Source organism: Crocuta crocuta, unplaced genomic scaffold (genome assembly GCF_008692635.1).
Source record: "Crocuta crocuta isolate KB4526 unplaced genomic scaffold, BGI_CrCroc_1.0 scaffold13, whole genome shotgun sequence".
Taxonomy (NCBI): Eukaryota; Metazoa; Chordata; class Mammalia; order Carnivora; family Hyaenidae; genus Crocuta; species Crocuta crocuta.
Window position 1 is genome coordinate 1,955,572 of NW_027530007.1, and position 17,236 is coordinate 1,972,807.

The 17,236-nt window shown below is 50.7% G+C and overlaps 1 protein-coding gene across 5 annotated transcripts in view; it reads right to left on the minus strand.

The window, feature by feature from the left end:
* Positions 1 to 3,029: 3,029 nt before the first annotated feature.
* KIF1B (kinesin family member 1B) overlaps positions 3,030 to 17,236 on the minus strand; it is a 122,478-nt gene continuing 108,271 nt past the window's right edge. For all 5 annotated transcript variants that reach the window (XM_077763826.1, XM_077763824.1, XM_077763823.1 and 2 more), the window contains 9 exons: positions 16,520 to 16,581; positions 14,691 to 14,836; positions 14,274 to 14,513; positions 13,095 to 13,166; positions 10,967 to 11,088; positions 8,919 to 9,068; positions 8,377 to 8,569; positions 8,050 to 8,168; positions 3,030 to 7,415 (listed from right to left, as the gene is read on the minus strand). In XM_077763826.1, the coding sequence (XP_077619952.1) occupies positions 7,373 to 7,415; positions 8,050 to 8,168; positions 8,377 to 8,569; positions 8,919 to 9,068; positions 10,967 to 11,088; positions 13,095 to 13,166; positions 14,274 to 14,513; positions 14,691 to 14,836; positions 16,520 to 16,581 (1,147 nt within the window). In that variant the 3' untranslated portion in view covers positions 3,030 to 7,372. The remainder of the gene's footprint in view (positions 7,416 to 8,049; positions 8,169 to 8,376; positions 8,570 to 8,918; positions 9,069 to 10,966; positions 11,089 to 13,094; positions 13,167 to 14,273; positions 14,514 to 14,690; positions 14,837 to 16,519; positions 16,582 to 17,236) is intronic.

Here is a 17,236-nt window from a genome sequence, read left to right on the forward strand (position 1 = left end):
CGTCCCGGTGGCCTCAGGGAACTGTGGGGACGAGGTGGCGCTCCTGTAGGACCCAGCTCCCCGCTGTGCCAGCCTCCAAGGCTGTTGCTCTAGCAAAACTCTCCACGCTCGTCTCTTCCCGTCACCAGGGTTCCCTTCCCGTTCGCTCACTCCAGTCTCACCACACACACACGCGTCTCTAAACCTTTCTTCTTTCTTCGGGGCATCTGGGTGACTCAGTCAGTTGAGCGTCCGACTTTAGCTCAGGTCATGATCTTGTGGTTCAGGGGTTGGAGCCCCGTGTCAGGGTTTGTGCTGATGGCTCTGTGCTTTGGACTGTGTCTCCCTCTCTCCCTGCCCCTCCCCTACGTGTGCTCTGTCTGTCTCTCAAAAAAAAAAAAGTTCTCTCCTTCCTTCAAAACAAAAACCTCTCTTGGACTCCGTACCCTTGTCCCTTCTCCCTGCTACAGTACAATTCCCTGCAAGAATTTTCTGTACTATTTCAACGTCCCCTCCACCCCTGTTCCCTGCAAACCCACCCCAGGCAGGCCTTCTTTGGCACCACTCAAGGCGACGCTGCTCTCCTCACCAATGACCTTGCTGAGGCAGAGGCACTCGAAGCGTCTCCTCCCATGTGAAGTGGGTGCCGTTACTGGAACATTCCTGCATCTGCCAGCCCTGCACAGACCCCCAGGAGAGAAACAACCATTGCTGAGTTTGAAAAGCATGGACAGCCTGGCCACTGCCTCCCCTTGGAGAAGACGTGCCCTCAGAGCACACTCTGCTGTTCCCCTAGACTTCTGTGACTCGGAGTGGACCCACAGCCGCGGCACTGCTGTCTCTCAGAAGCCGACCAGAAACGCAGAATGTCAGGGGTGCTTGGGTGGCACAGTCGGGTGAGCGTCCGAGTGTCTGAGTCTGGGTCTCGGCTCAAGTCATGATTTCACAGTTTCTGAGTTCGAGCCCCACGCTGGGCTCTGTGTGGATGGCCGGGAGCCTGTTGGGATTCTGTCTCTCCTTCTCTCTGCCCCTCCCCTGCTTGTGCACACGTGCATGCACTCTCTCAAGATAAGTAAATAAATTTAAAACAAAACAAAACAAAGAAATGCAGAATTTCAGGCCGCACCCCAGGCCCGCTCGGCCAGAATCCATGTTTCAGGGCAAGCGCAGGGGGGGCTGGTGCACGCTAAGTCCAAGATCACCGGCCTTCTAGTCCTCACTCTCTAATCGAACCTTTAATTGTCATCAAGGAGATAACTTTGATCTGCCATGTGCCTTATTCTTTTGTTTCTCGGCTGGCTCTGAAGCTGGGGGAAGGTGATGGTGTTCTCCGGCTCCCTCAAACTTCCTAGGCCGGCCTGTGGCCAAAACCTGTGGCCACTGCTCGGTTCTGCCCTGAGCTTGGCGGCTGCACTGGACACGGTTCTGCAAACACATCCGTCACCTGGTTGCCACGTGTCAGTCTCTCCCCACGGCCACTTCCCTCATCTTCACCGAATTGTCCTCTCCACCCAGGACCCCCTGCTGTGGTGTTCCGGGACCCAACCTGGTTCTCAGCCCCCGCTCCTCAGTCCCGGGCCTCCTGGCCTCTCGCCATCCTCTGTCACCCTCACGCCGACAACCCCCCAGTGTACGTCTGTGGCCCCTCCTCGGCCCCGAATCCAACTGCCTCAGCGACTGGAGAGTCAGGTGGGGACATGGGCATCTCCAAGTGAACATGACCAAAGCCAAATCCTTCATTCGGTGCCACCCCTCACCGTTGCCCCAACGCCGTCCTCTCCGGCAGTGGCCACACCGTTCTGTGCTCAGGCGCGCGTCCTGAGTTACCTCCGCAAACCGTTAGGGCCTGACCACATGTCCCGCTTGCACCGCTCCTGCCTGGGTCCAAGCTGTCGCCCCCCCAACCCGGGGAGCACCGGGGTGACAATTTCCTATTTTGTCTCCCTTCCTCCACTGGTGCCCTGGCCACATGCCACCTGGCTGCTTCCCACTCAGCAGTGAGAACGGTCTTNGCCGTTCTGTGCTCAGGCGCGCGTCCTGAGTTACCTCCGCAAACAGTTAGGGCCTGACCACATGTCCCGCCTGCACCGCTCCTGCCTGGGTCCAAGCCGTCGCCCCCCAACCCGGGGAGCACCGGGGTGACAATTTCCTATTTTGTCTCCCTTCCTCCACTGGTGCCCTGGCCACATGCCACCTGGCTGCTTCCCACTCAGCAGTGAGAACGGTCTTTGGAAAACACACAGGACCACGTGACTCATCTCCCCAAGCCCAGCACGGGCTTCCCATTTCCCCTGCTGGCGCCCTGGGTCCAGAGTGTTCTCCCCTCACCCCACACCAGCCTGCCTGCGGTTTTTGGAACCTCGCATCCCCCAGGGTGGAGTTTCCCTGCCTGGGGCCCTCCTGGCCCAGGGCTTCGCGTGCGCGCGCGTCCCCTCCTGCAGTGGCCGCGCCGGCGCCCCCGTCAGCATAGGCCCTCCCGGACCACACGATCTGAAAGGAGGCCTCCCTCCCACCCCTGTTCCCCTCCCGCTCAGCTGCCATCTGCTCTGTCACTGAGCACTCGTTACACATTCCACATTCGTGGCACAAAGGTCCTTGCTCACGGGGATGGGAACGCCGGGGCGCGGCCTCACTGCCTTCTGCCTGAACGCTGCCTCTCCCTGCCCTCTCTGTCCGCAAACAACCAGGACAGTGGTCGCAGCTCATGCTCTGCTCCCGGCGGAAATTTGTCAAATTAAGCAGACAGGGTGAATTCAACCTCTTCCTCTAGAAAAACTACACCGCCACTGGGGAGTCGTTGGTAGGTACATAAAGAGGCTTTAGGAGAACCCAGACAACACTCGGGAGGAACACACTTTCAAAGAAACGGCACAAAACAACAGCACCTGCCTCTACAATAACCCTACTCTGAATGATCAGAAAAGAACGTGTACGTCACACCACAGTAACTTTTGTCCTAGAAATGCAGTCTCTCTGCAAGCCCGGAAGAGAAATCTTGAGTAAATACCTCTCCAAGGATCAAGAACAAATGCACGCCCGGAGCCTTCCGATGCACTGGTTGTACCTTTATTATTTTTACCTCGTTCGCTAATAGGTCCGTGATGCAAGGTTACCATACACAGTTAGATAATGTCTGCATTGCACATCTAAGGCTATACAGCAAAAGAACCAGAATTAGTACAAATACAAGAACTATATTTACATTCTGTATACTCAAGCTCCAAACATCGGATCATATTTACATAATAAAACATGAAAATGAAAATCTGAAATTAATAATGTACATTGTTGCTAATGTGCTCAACTCCTTCCTGGGGAGAGATCAGTATGCAAAGTCTTGGTTCAAAAAGGCCACGTATGCTCCATGGGTTCTGTTGCGGTGCACGGGGACGGCGAGGAGGGACCCCGACGGGCGGCACCTCGCACGCGAGCAGGCCGACGGACTCCCCCGGGGAGCAGATGCCAGAATGTGCAGCCTGAAAAAAGGGGACTCGGAGACACGTAGACGACACACAACAGCCAGGGTTTGGGAAGAGACCAACCTCAGCTCGGACCTTCTGAGCACAGCTTTTAACATGAAATTTGTATCAATTCTCATTCTTTCCAATTAATGATCACAGGCTTTCCTAAGATTTCATGGGGCTCAAATATGACTTTCATAAATGGCCTTTTGAACAACAGCAGCAGATAATCTCTCAGCTGACATTTCCATTTGTTAAGGAAGCACAATCCATACATCCCTGCTACATACAGTAAGGGTCTGGTCACACACATGGGTGTGTCATCACTGGCCATAGGGGACAGCTGCAGTGTGCACGAGCCAGAGCCCTATTTAAAATACATTCAGCAAACCTTCTGTGAGCAGCAGCAGAATTAGTGTTTTCTTTTTAAGGAGCAGGTTAACCATCACATTTTAACAAGGGAACCCAAAGCAAAAATGAAGGACCCGAGTCCAACAGACAAACAAGCGCACCCCGTTCCCGTCCTGGGGACCCGCGTGGAACGCAGCACGAGGAAATGGAGAGTACCGACAGCTGCCACTCACCAGGTCGCCCGCTCTCTTCCAGTCCAATGTGCAATTAATTACAGTTCTATAAATATACACATACCTTACAAAATTAAATATCCCTGTAAATTAGAACAAGCAGCAGGCAACAAAGTCTTTGCTTTGAGATATGTGCCAGGAGAAGTCCTCTTAAATTTAGATCCCTAAAGACCTTTCACAATGATTTTACCTCACTCCTTCATCTTAAAAGAGCTGTAAAAAAAATACATCAAAAACAGGAGTAGTTGTTAAGTTGTATGCAGCTAAGGGAAAAGAAAAGTAAAACAATAGTGGTTTCTTAGCTGGAAAAATGCCTTCCCCTCCCCTCACAGTGCGCGCCGGAGCACCGTGCGGTGTGCTGGCATCTGGGCACCCCCCATGCTGCCAGCAGCGGCCCGTCCCCAGGCCCCCGCTGTGTGCGGCTGGCCGGCCCGCACAGCCTGGCCCGAGAGCTGGCTGACTCCCGGGCAGGCACAGGGGGCAGGAGGCTGGGGGCGCCGGTTCAGTGTGGGCTGTGAGGCCGTACTTTGCTTTGGCAGGAGAAAGGAGGGTGGGGGAGGAGGGGAGGAGAGGATTACTTTCAACTGGCACCCATTTCTCCTTAATGCGCCTAAGAGCTTTTTCTTTCTGTTTTTGTTTTGCTTATTTAAAGGAATGCTTTAGGGGAAAAAACACAGAAGAAACCCTCAGAAAGTAGTTTCCTTAAATACTAATAGAATATTAATATCATGTTAAATATCATCTTTCCTGCCACCATGGCTTCAGCTAATCCCTCCTAAGTAGTTCCTGCCATAAGTGCTCTCTCAGCTTCACGGGAGGGATGGACCTACCCAGAAAGGGAACATTGATCCCGAAATTGTTCCAACTTCAATCTGAAAATGGGGCACAGGAGGAAGAGGGGCCCCCCATAAGGGCTGTCCTCAGACGGCAGGAAGCGCACCTGCTGGAGACCCTCGCAGGACACACACGGCCTGCTTCCTCAGGAGGCCCTCCTCCCCGGGGGGTGTCATGAACGGCCCAGGCCTACCTGTGCTAATATCCGACACCTGCAAAGCAAAGACTTTACAAACCAGTTTTGTTTGAGTCAGAAGAAAAACCAAACGTCGTTTCAGTTTCTCACATGATTTTAGTCTCCCTCAGCCCTCCTCGCCTCCCTCTGTCACAGACACAGGGCCCTCTGTCAGACCTCGTGACGAACGGCAGTGGCACCTGGGACTTCACTAAACATAATCTTCAAATTTCATCTTCGTCTCCCTGCAACTGCATTCCATTCCAGTCCAGAAGCTGCTGCTAAGCACCGACGGATCCCGGATTTGAGTAACACCACAAGGGCATATCGCGTCCGTTAAGACGATGAAGGAACCTCTAACTACATTAAAAGTCTCACACACCGTTTAGAAAACAAGTAACGTCACAGTTAATGACCTATGTTTAAGGAGAGGAAAAAAGTTAAAAATCTACTATAGAGTTTTTATTGATCACTTTTCAGCTAAGGTCACAGCCTGTGATTTCTATCCTTTCTTTTAAGCTCACCACGATTCACTTTCCCCCTCTTTGCAAGGCAATTGTACCGAAGCCGAGGGACCTGTCCCCAGAGATGAGCCCGAGCGGGAAGTCAGAAGCAAGGGCCAACGTTCGGCGCGCCTGCCGGGCCCCGGCGCCCCAGCCCCTGCCCTGGGCTGCCTGAGGCAGACGGTCGGCCGGACGCCACAGACTCGGCAACTTCACGGCTGGGGGCGCCTCAGGCTCCACAAGGTGGGCGAGGGCAGCTACCTTCCTGAACGCCCGAGGGGCGGTCAGAGGTTTGCGGGAGGGAGGTGAAGGACGCTACAGAACACCCCCGCCCGGTCAACCGGCAAAGCAGCTGGAGGAACCAGGAGGCCTTCTCGTCCCCAGCTCATTCCTAGAAAACTTAACTCTGACTGGCAGCTGAGAGAGAAAGAGGGTCTATCTTCTTCCATGATGGCTCCTGGATGCAACAGCCCTGAACCGTCAGAGAAGCAGACCGGCAGCAGCGAGCTTCCTCCCTTCTCCTCTGGCGACGCTTCCACACGGGACGCAGACAAGCAAGGAGGAGAGGCTGGGCGGACGCAGCGCGAACCGCTGGGGGCCTGGCTCAGGCGCACCTCCCCTCTGCCCTCGCGCGTCCTTTTGTTGAGTGGGGGGAAGGGGGCGGTTTTAATCCTGGGACCCAGAAGGCAAAGCCTGCCATGTCTGCACACTTATGATTATCGGGGGAGAAGCAGTACTGAAAGTATTTTCAATTTGACAAGAATCACTGAAAATGCCCACTGGGTTCAGAGGGAGACTTCAAGTCTGCACTTGAAAGCTACACTCGTTCGATCAAAGGGGGCGAGAAGGATCACAAGGTCACTGCTCAGCGTCACCGTAATTATAAGGGCAACAAAACAAGGACCCTCAGAAGGGGGGTCGCTCCCCCCTTGTGGGACAGTGGCGTACGACATGGCACTAATTCCAAACTGTACCGTCATCACTCATGCCAAGAAGAGAAAGAGGAAATCCTAAGAGAAAAACAGCTCACGGGAGCCCTGCCGCGGGGCGCCGCCCTCACGAGCTGCCGCCAGGCCCCGCGGTCCTCTCAGATGCGCTGCCAACGTCCTTGGCCTTCCCCGTCTTACAGGGTCAGCGGCAGCCGCTGTTCCAGGCCTGCTAAAAAGTCCCCCCTTCTCTCTTCCACTAAAAGAAAACCGCGTAGCTACGTTCCAAATAGGTTCCAATTTCAGAGAACGCACTGTGCCGCTTCTAAGCTCACCACCACCTTTTCCCTGGATGGAAAATGCAGGGATTGGCAATGGCAAAAAGAGAGAAGGGAAAAAGGTGAAGTTTGTTTCCTTTTAGGTTCCAAAAAAGGCCAGAGGTTTCCCTCCTTAGTCTCTGAAGCCACCCCCCAAAATTAAAGTGATGGCACAAAGAGAGAAAAGAAAAAAAAATATTACGTTGCCTTAAAAAACAGACAAAGATATCCAAGGACAGCAGTACAGACATCACAGGTGGTCAGACGGGGACCTATCGTACAAAAGGAAGCCAGTCACGAAAAAATAATTTGGAGACCCACCGGATCCCCTCTGGGTTGTTTGTGTTTGTTCGTTAGTTTTTCTCCCTTTTGTTAGGCCACACGCTATCACCACGGTTCTCAGCACAGGAAAAAAGAAGGACACAGAGCCATGGAGACGGGGACCAGGAGAGCTGCGAAGAGTGCTGACGGGAGGGAAAGCAGCTACGCCACAGGCTTACACACGAGAGGGGCCGTCAAAAATCACAGAGAGAAGTGAGGGGCAACACTTTCTTTATCTCTCGAAGGCGAGTGAGGGCGCTCAGCAGAGTCACTTAGTACTTCGGTTCGCTCGGGCACCTGCGGGACAGTTTTGACCTATAGGTGACAGAGGAAAAGGAGGGATTAGAAAGCTGGATCCAGAGGTCCGTCTCCTCACAGGTCTCTCTCCTCTGCAGTCGCCTCCTTGAGCTTCCTTGCTCCTGTCCGGCACCCAAGGCCCAGGTCCCCAGACTCCCCGAAGAAGCAGGCTAAGCTGTGGTCTTCCCCATTCTGGGCCCCCCGACACACGCCCCTCACGGGCTCAGAGGCTTGATCACAGCCCAGGATACTCCAAGACCAGGAAGGTGCTCACCATCTTCCCTTGACTCAGCCTCACGGACCCAGCTGCAGACCCTTCAGAACAAAATGTCAAGGGGCAACTGGCTGACTCAGTGGGTGGAACATGTGACTACTGATCTCAGGGCTGAGAGTTCAAGCCCCACGGTGGGTGTAGAGATTACTTAAAAAAAAAAATCTTGGGGAAAAAAAGTCAAAGCAGGACATTAACTGGGTACAATGTGACCAGGTCCTCTTAGCCATTCAGGACACCAAGTGACACCTTATGAGGAGCCCAGACTTACACTTCCTCTGTTTTCAATCTACTTTTGGGGAATAAGACTTCCTTCTCAGTTCGCATGGATGTCACTGAGGCCAGAAGCCAAGAGAGGAAGGAAACACAAGGACTTCTTACCGTATTGTGCCAGCGAGCAGTGGGTTAAAGGCATATAACCAGTCGTTCATGTCTTTGTCATTGAGAGCCTGTAAGAGGACCCCGCGATGCTTTGTGCACACAGCAAAGATGTTAGGTGTCTGAAAGAGACACAGGCAGATGGGAAGGTTACAATGGCTGCTGACGATGGGGACCGCCCGGCCATACTCAGACGTGTCCAGCACTGCATACTGAAGGTTCAGTGAGACCAGACATGTAGGAGATGATGCCACGCCACACAACAGAGAGTTCAGAACTCAGAAGGGAAGGGCACATGGTGGCATTAAAAAGCCGAGAGACAGGACTGACCTTCACCATGGCCTGCTGGTCCTCACTGTATTCCACCTGTGCTGTGGACAGGTTAATGATGCCACGCTCCACTGGGTCTTTGTCGCTGTTATAGATGAAGACATAAGGGCGACGGACCACGACGAAATGTTTCGCCCAGTTGCTATAAAGTGGCTCCTTGAAATGCAGGTATCCTTTCTTAGAGACCACAGAGCTAAAAAGGACAGTACAAGAGAGGTTGGTTTCTCACAAAAGGAAGTAATCATGGCCTGAGGACCATGAAAATACATCTCACCAGGACCCAGTCCCTACGATGGACAAAACAGGTAAAAGATCTGTGTGGCCTAGAATCTTCTCTGCTCAAGTAATAGTGCAAACAGCACAAAGCGCCACCACAGCAGATGCCTTGCAAGACACAGGTGGAGCAGGGCCCCAGCCCAGCTCTCTCCTCCCACGTTCCATTGGCATCAGACAGGAAGAGTCACCTCATGTCCAAGGGCAGAGAGCAAACTACTGCTGATTTAACTTTTATACCTGGAATCCCTGGTCGGTACAGTACTCACCCTGGTCTAATTTCTTCAATATCTGGAACAAGATTGAGAAATTCATTTTTTCCTGCTCGGGCCAAATAGGGCGTTTCCACAGTTGGGACGATCTGAAACTGTTCGAATTCTGGGCAGGGACTAGAGGCCCGGGAATTGGCTTCTGGGGTCCTTTAAAAGAGAGAGGGGTTAGGGTAACAAGGAGCTTCAGCAAGGTCAACGCATAACCTCACCAGGAGGAACAAGACCGCCCTTAACAGCAGGGGCCTTGCAGACATCAGCTGCGGAGAGCTCAGCTGAGGCGACAAGCTGCTGTTAGAAATTAGCTCCAAATTCATCCTGCAGAAGCTACGAAAGTCACCACCAAATCACGCAGTCCCTCTTCCTACTCTGAAGCCCTCCGAACAGGAGCGTCTTGGGCATGAACTCCATTCCCGCACAGTTTCTACTTAGTCCCAAGGTCACAATTAGGGCAATGGTCCTCCAAGTGCAGTTCCTGACCAGCAGCATCAAGCTCACCTGGGAACTTGATAGAAATTCACAGCCTCGGGCTCCCGGCCAGATGTACCGAATCAGAAATGCTGGGCAGAGCTCAGCCACCTGCACTTTAATAAGCCTCCCAGGCGACACTGACGTGCACTCACGTCTGCGGCCCACTGCTCTGAGGGCCTGGCAGAGAAAGCTCGCGAGTGGGAAGAACGGTGAGGCCGAGCGGCGCCGCGGCGCCCAGCTGGCCCGGGCCAGGTCTGCTGCACGGAGCGTGCCTGTGCCCCGCACTGCGACTTGTCCTCGCGGAGCAGCTTGGCCTGATTCCAGCAATTCTAAAATTTCTTAACACTTCACCGCTTCTCGAGAGAAGCGGTCAGTTAACAACTGACGACAGGTCACATTTAGGGGGCAGTGCTTTTTTTTTCCTCAGTGGCACGTAAAATGCTGTTACGGTTGATGACATCCTCAATTCAATTAAACTGCCTGGTTGTGTCATTTTCTCTGCCGTGGTCAACTGTGGCAGCGCTGATGCCGCAGGGCAGGCAGCTGGGCGGAACCCCCGGGCTCCGACAGGTGAGCACGGTGCGCCGGGCCGGGCACAGAAGTTTGCTGGTGAGTTGCAAAGACGTGAGTACAGTGATGACTCATGGAATCTAGACTAAATTTGTCTCTGTTATTCTTACCAACATGTTTTGTTGTGTCATCAGAATATTTTTTCCAAAGTAGTTTCAAACTGTTTTCCCCACAGTGAGGTCTCCTCTGTCTGATATGACTGGGGAGCCCAGCATGGGGGGGCATGGAAGGCCAACATGAGTAGAGAGGGATTCCGAAGAGGAACCGAGGGTTTTCAGGCAGAAAGCTGCCGAGGCTCAGTGTCAGAAGGAGCAGGCGCGTCTTCCAGACATCTGGCATCTGCGATGCCCAGAAAAGGCTGCCACATCCTTCCGAGTGCTGCCGAGATGGATGGTCCTGCCCTCAGCTGAGCACCACTGAGCTCGAGAACACTGGCATTTGCCTGGGTTCTTAGATTAGCTTCTCTCAGTGAAGTCTGAGTACTTGCCTTTTTTTCTTAAGTTTATATTTATTTATTTTTAGTAGTCTCTACTACCAATGTGGGGCTCAAACTCACGACCCCAAGATCAAGAGTTATATCCTCCACCAACTGAGCCAGCCAGGCATCCCTTTTATTGTATTTTATTGTTTTTTTTAAATGTTTTATTTCTTTTTTTTTAAATTTTTTTTAACGTTTTTTATTTATTTCTAGGAGAGAGAGAGAGNAAGTTCGACGCTTAACCGACTGAGCCTCTCAGGTGCCCCTTTTATTTTTTTTATTAAAAAAAATTTTTGAATGTTTATATATTTATTTTTCTAATGCCTAATTATTCTCTCTGCAGGGGAAGAGAGAAAAGACACAGAATCTGAAGCAGGCTCCAGGCTCTGAGCTGTCAGCACAGAACCTCATGTGGGGCTTGAACTCACGAGCCGTGAGATCATGACCTGAGCCCAAGTCAGATACTTAACCAATTGAGCCACCCAGGAACCCCTTATTTATTTCTTTTAAAGTAAATGAGGTTACTTACTTCTGGTCCAGAGAGTTGCTCCGAACTTCTACCAGCGAAGGGCAGGTGGAGGAGGGAGTGAGTGTGGCACTGCTGAAGCTGGACACCGACGGGTCCCGTCCAAGAGGAGAGATATCGGACAGCTGGAGGCGAACACGAGACAGCAAGTGAGAGTCAGCTGGGAGAATACAACGTCTCTGCAGTGAGGAGCTGTGATGTATGTACGTACGTACATATGTACGTATTTATTTTTTTTTTTAAGACTTACAAATATTGTATGGCCAGAGTGTCACAGTAGGACTCATCTACAAAAGAGGCAAGGCTGGCTTTTTATTTTGTGACTGTCCTCCTGCGTTAATTGACTGTCTCTCTGAGCCCAGCACTTAGAACAGGCACTATTCTAACAATATGGCAGAGGCCCTGCCCTGCCGGAGCTTCCATTCTAAATAGAGAAGGCTGACAACAAACAAATCCACAAACACTCTGAGAAGTGTCAGGTGTAGGCCTATGATCCAGTGGTTCTACTACTATTTACCCAAGGAAAATGGAAACACTAATTCAAAAAGATATATGCACACCTAGGCTCACTGCAGCATTATCTACACTAGCCAAAAGTGTCTGTCAATAGATGATGAGTAAAGAAGATGCAGTATGTATACACAATGCAGTGTTGCTCAGCCATAAAAATGAATGACACCTTGCCACCTGTGACAAGATAGATGGACCGAGAGGGTATTACGCTAAGTGAAATATGACAGAGAAAGACAAATACCATATAATTTGACTTATATGTGCAACCTAAAAAACAAAACCAAAACCAAAACCAAACAGACTTTTAAATACAGAGAACAAAAGGAGGGGAGGTGGGTCAGGGGATGGGTGAAACAGATGAAGGGGATTAAGAGGTACAGACTTCCAATTATAAAATAAATAAGAGGCGCCTGGGTGCCTCAGTCGATTGAGCTTCTGACTTCAGCTCAGGTCATGATCCTGTGGTTCACGGGTTCAAGCCCTCCGTTGGGCTCTGTGCTGACAGCTCAGAGCCTGGAGCCTGCTTCGGACTCTGTGTCTCCCTCTCTCCCTGCCCCTCCCCAGCGCTCTCTCCCTCTCAAAAATAAACAAACATTAAAAAAATTAATAGGGCACCTGGCTGGCTCAGTCAGTTAAGCATGAGATTTTGGCTCAGGTCATGATCTCTCAGATCATGGGTTCAAGCCCCACGTCGGGCTTTGTGCTGACACCTCGGAGTCTGGTGCTAGCTTCGGATTCTGTTTCCCTCTCTGTGTCCCCTCCCCCACTCACACTCTCTCTCAAAAAATAAAGATAAAAAGGCTTTTTTAAAATAAATAAAATAAGTCACAGAGATGACAAGTGCAGCACGGGGAACACAGTCAATGACACTGTGGTAACATCTGATGGTGACGGATGGGGGCTACACTTACAATCGTGGTGAGCAGCGAGCGATGTACAGAGTTATTCAATCACTAAGTTGTACACCCGAGGCTAATGTAACACTGTATGTCAATTATACTTCAATGAGGAAAGTGCCAGGTAGCAGGAAGTGTTACAGCAAAAAATAAAGCAGGGAAAGAGGTCAGAAAGTTTCAGGAGTTGCTGCCTTTAGGTAGGGTGGTGAAGGAGTCAATATTTGAGCAGAAAAATGAAAAAGATAAGGGAGCCTATCATGGGAACTTCTGGAAGAAGACTATTCCAAGGAAAGGGTCAGCAAGGGTGCAGAGATCTGCTGGGCAGGGATGAAGCTGGAGCATCTAAGGAACAGCAAGAAAGGTCAAGGTAACGAGAACAGAGTGAATGCTGGAGAGGCTCTTTAAAGACTTCACCCCACTTGTCAAAAGCAACAACATTATGCCACCAAGAACCTCAGGAGCTGTGGTGCCGTGTCCTGCAGTGACGTACCAGCCCCTACAGGGTCTTCTCTGAGGGAGTCAGGGGAAAGCCAAAACGCTTCCCATCTGACCACACCCTAGGAGACACAGGGGAGTACTTTTACCTTCAGAAGTCCGTGTTCGGACTCTAAAAACTGAAGTGAATACAAAGGCAGATGTGTCCTCCGTCCTCAAACACGATGCCACACCCGTCGGAAGGCACCTGAAAGCAGGGAGACCTGGGAGAGGAGAAGTGAGCTCACCTTACAGTCACTGACGCTGCCGTGCAGCTGGCTGAACTCCCGGTTGAAAGTGTGCGTGAGAAGCTGCAGGCACTGGGGACAGAAAGGCAAGTGTAAGCGTCAGTGGTGAAATGAAGCCCTGGATGCAAGGCAGGAAGAGACATAACAGGCCTAAGGCCCACAGTGGGGCTCAGGTGCTGACCAAACACCTGACTCTAGAAATGAAATACAAATATAGCAAGGGAAGCCTGGCATGTGCCTGAAGAGGAAGATAAATTAAGTGGATTAAAAAAAGCCATTGTCAAGACTACAAAAGTGAGTGGCTGCCACCAGCACAGTTTAAAGCAACAGCCCCCCTTCTGATCCGTCCCGGCACTAGAGGGCGTGGAGGCCTCCAGTTGGACATATTTTCCTAAACCAACCAGGAGACCATTCAGTTATTGAAACGACGTGACGCCAAGGCCCCCCACCCCCCTCAATTTCTATATTCCACTCCTGGCCAGCTGCCCAGGCTCCATTGGCCAGGGCGCCCTCCTCCCCAACCCCTCTGCCCTCCCCCACCCTATCCAGGCAACACGGGGTGCCGGTGTCTCTTCCGTGACTGCTCTTCCTCCTCACCCTGCAGCCTCCGGCCTCAGCTGAGACCCGCACCATCCCCCTCTGGGTCACCGTGATAAAGAGCTCTGTGTGCCGCGAGCCTCTCCTCACCACACACCCACCCTCTTTCCTGCTGCCACGGGAGTCTTCCTAAAATGTGAATACCTGTTTAAAATACTTCTGCATCACCCTCAGGACACTCTGAACTCCAGTCCAGTCCACAGACGCCACCGGATCGGGCCCTGCCTCACGACACTGACTCCATCTCCTGCCCCGGCCCACGATGCCCACGTGATTCCTCAGCGCAGCCGGGGCAGCACACGAGGCTCGCACTGGTGCCACCTTTCAAGGTCAGCTCACCAGCACTGGCCCATCGAGGCCACTCCTCTGGCTCCCCCAGATCGCAGACACACACCTCTACTGCATGCTTGTCACCCGGTTCCCTGCGAGCTCAGTATGGAGAGCAACTGCGTCTTCTTCTACCTTCCCAGCTAGCACAGGCCCCGAAGCAGAGGCCCCCAAAGAAGGTGGAAAATGGAAACTCCACCTGGCTCACGCGGTCTCACGGGGGAAAATGCTCAGCAGAGAGAAAGGGAGGCACACCTTGGTAGCCAGCTCCTTCTCTCGATCCACCAGGCTTTCAATGTCCGTGGAGTCGTAGCCGCTGCTCTCGCTGGGGGTGATGGCGCTTTCAAAGGTGGTGGTAGAGATCTGAGAGGAGATGCTGGTGGAGGTGCTAAGGGTCCCGCTGCTGAGGCTGGGGGACAAGGAGTCACTCAGGGATTTGGGGATGCTGTCACCAAGTCTCTCACGCAGCAGCAGGAAGTGGCGAGTCTTCTCCACCTAAGAAGATCAACACAATGGCCTCAGCAAACACAAAGCTCGTTAAGATCTTCATATTGTGCTTCCACGACAATCGAAAGCTGAAAAGCCAGGATCACACAGAGCAGGTGAGCATGTGACCCACACTTTGGGAGTCGTGCCCAAGAGTGCCGCTGAGGGTCTCCTGCCCTCGGATACCTCGTGCAGGAGCTCCAGCTTCTCTAACTCCCACTGGTGCTCAAGGATGAGGCTGTCCCCGCGGGGCCGCCAGCCTGCTAAGTTCTCTTCTCCCCGCACGTATGCCACCGACGTATCCAAGATTTTTCTCCTCCTCCTCTGCATACCTGGGGCAAGAGACGGAAGTCTTTATTCAGAGAAAAATCTGATTCCATTTTTAGCTCAAAACACATTAATAATTCATACACATGGCACACGAAGACACTGAATCAGATACCTTGGATTTTGTTTATTACTGATAATTCACCCCCTTTTCCCCAAAGCAATTTTCTGAACCTCTTTTAAAACTGAGTTTTATATTCTTTGATAATTATGATGACTGTAACACAACCTGAGAAAATGCCCAAGTTATTATGTTACGTGAAAACACAGAATGATCAATTGTCCGTAACCTATGGTTCCAAATACATATACAAAAACACACCCATACGAAGAAAGTAGAGAAGGACCATTCCTGTGCCCCCTGCACACACACCCCAGTCAGGAGCTCAGTTAGGATGGCAGACGGCAGACGGCTTCAGCCCCATCATTTCCCATTAATTTCTAAAAATATACTGTTTTTACATATAAAAGACACAAATTTATGTTAATTAAAAACATTTCTCAAGGAAGTATGTGGACACTCATTAGCTGCTACTGGGACTTGGATTCATACTCAGTCTTTTTCTAAATCTACGTCTTAACTGTGGGTCCTGATCTTTCCCCGTAGATGTTCTTTAAAATGATATAATCTCACCTTAATCAAATGTTATTTAATTTTTTAAAAATATTTTTATTTCTAGGAGNACTAAGCCACCCAGGCGCCCCATTATTTAATTTATTTTTAAGTTTACTTATTTAGTTTGAGAGAGACAGAGACAGTGTCTGAGTGCGGGAGGGCCAGACAGACAGGGAGGGAGAGAGAAAGAGAATCCCAAGCAGGCTCTGTGCTGCCAGTGCAGAGCCCGATGTGGGACTCGAACTCACAAAACTGAGAGATCGTGACCTAAGGTAAAATCAAAAGTCGGATGCTTAACCGACTGAGCCACCCAGGCACCCCTCAAATGTTTTTCAAAAACTCTGATTTTTGGGATGCCTGGGTGGCTCAGTCAGTTAAGTGACCGTTTTCAGCTCAGGTCATGATCTCGTGGTTCATGAGTTCGAGCCCCGCACTGGGCTCTGTGCTGACAGCTCAGATCCTGGAGCCTGCTTCGGATTCTGTGTCTCCCTCTCTCTCTGCCCCTCCCCCATTCATGCTCTGTCTCTCTCTCTCAAAATAAATAAACGTTTAAAAAAAAACCCTGATTTTTGTCCATGTTCCAGCTTATCAACCTAGAAATGCAAAGGGCTGCTGAAGACCACCAAGCCAGAGGAGCAACAGCAGCCCAAAGAGACCTCCAAAAGGACACAGGAAAATTCAGCTGAAGAACCTGTCTTCCGAGGGCCCATGGAGTTCAAGTTCTAGCCTGACAACACCTGTGAAGTCACACTACCAGGTTACCCTTGGGGATAGAGTGGAGAGAGAAATGGTCTGGCAAGCCAAATTCATTCTAACACACTCAAAGTTTTTATAATACGCTACAACCTCATTACATTTTGTTCAGTACAGTTTTTGTAACTGTTCTGCAGGTCATAAACCAAACAGTGTTGTTACTCAGAACAAGGTAACTCCTACCACCACCAAAAAATTGGCTTACAAAATATACATGGTTTCTAAAAAATTTTCCTACTTATGTAGGATAGATTTTGACAGAAAATAGTCCAAACACAGGCAAAGATAACCATCACCTCCCCGACCCACAAAGGCTTACCTGGACTACCTGTGTCTGCCATTTTGCATAAACTGAGTTCATAAATTCCAGTGACGCGATTGCTATTTGAATTAAAACAAACACTTGTTTAACTTCTCACAGCACAAAACCAGGGAAATCTCAATTCTCTCTACTTAAAACACTGTCTCTTCTGGGGGGAACTGCAGCCTCCCCTTAAATAAAATTACAGACATTTCCTGTTTCTTTTCTTATTCTGAACTTAGGAAGTATATTTTTCGTAGGAGGAGTTTGTTTTCATCCCAATCGTTTGAATTACTTCGAAGGATGAATAAAATTGAATGATAAACCCAAAAGTTTATAATACAAAGATAAAAATTAATTTTTTTTTTTCTTACCACGAGAGACGAGTTGGGGGCAGGACAAAGTCTGACCAGAATGAAATGATAAACATCGACTACAGGGGCATGTGACGTGGAAGGTTCTGAACCCTCCACTGTGTTAGTAACGCATATATTTTTTTAAGTTTATTTATTTATTCTGAGAAAGAGCGCATGTGCACATGGGTGTCGGGGAGGAACAGAGAGGAGACTCTCAAGCAGGCTCCATACTGTCAGCACAGAGCCTGACACGGGGCTTGATCTCTCGAACTGTGAGATCATGACCTGAGCCAAAATCAAGAGTCAGATGCTTAATGACTGAGCCACCCTGGCGCCCCTGTAACATGAGCTTTTTTTAAGCTGAGTGGGGACGCACAGG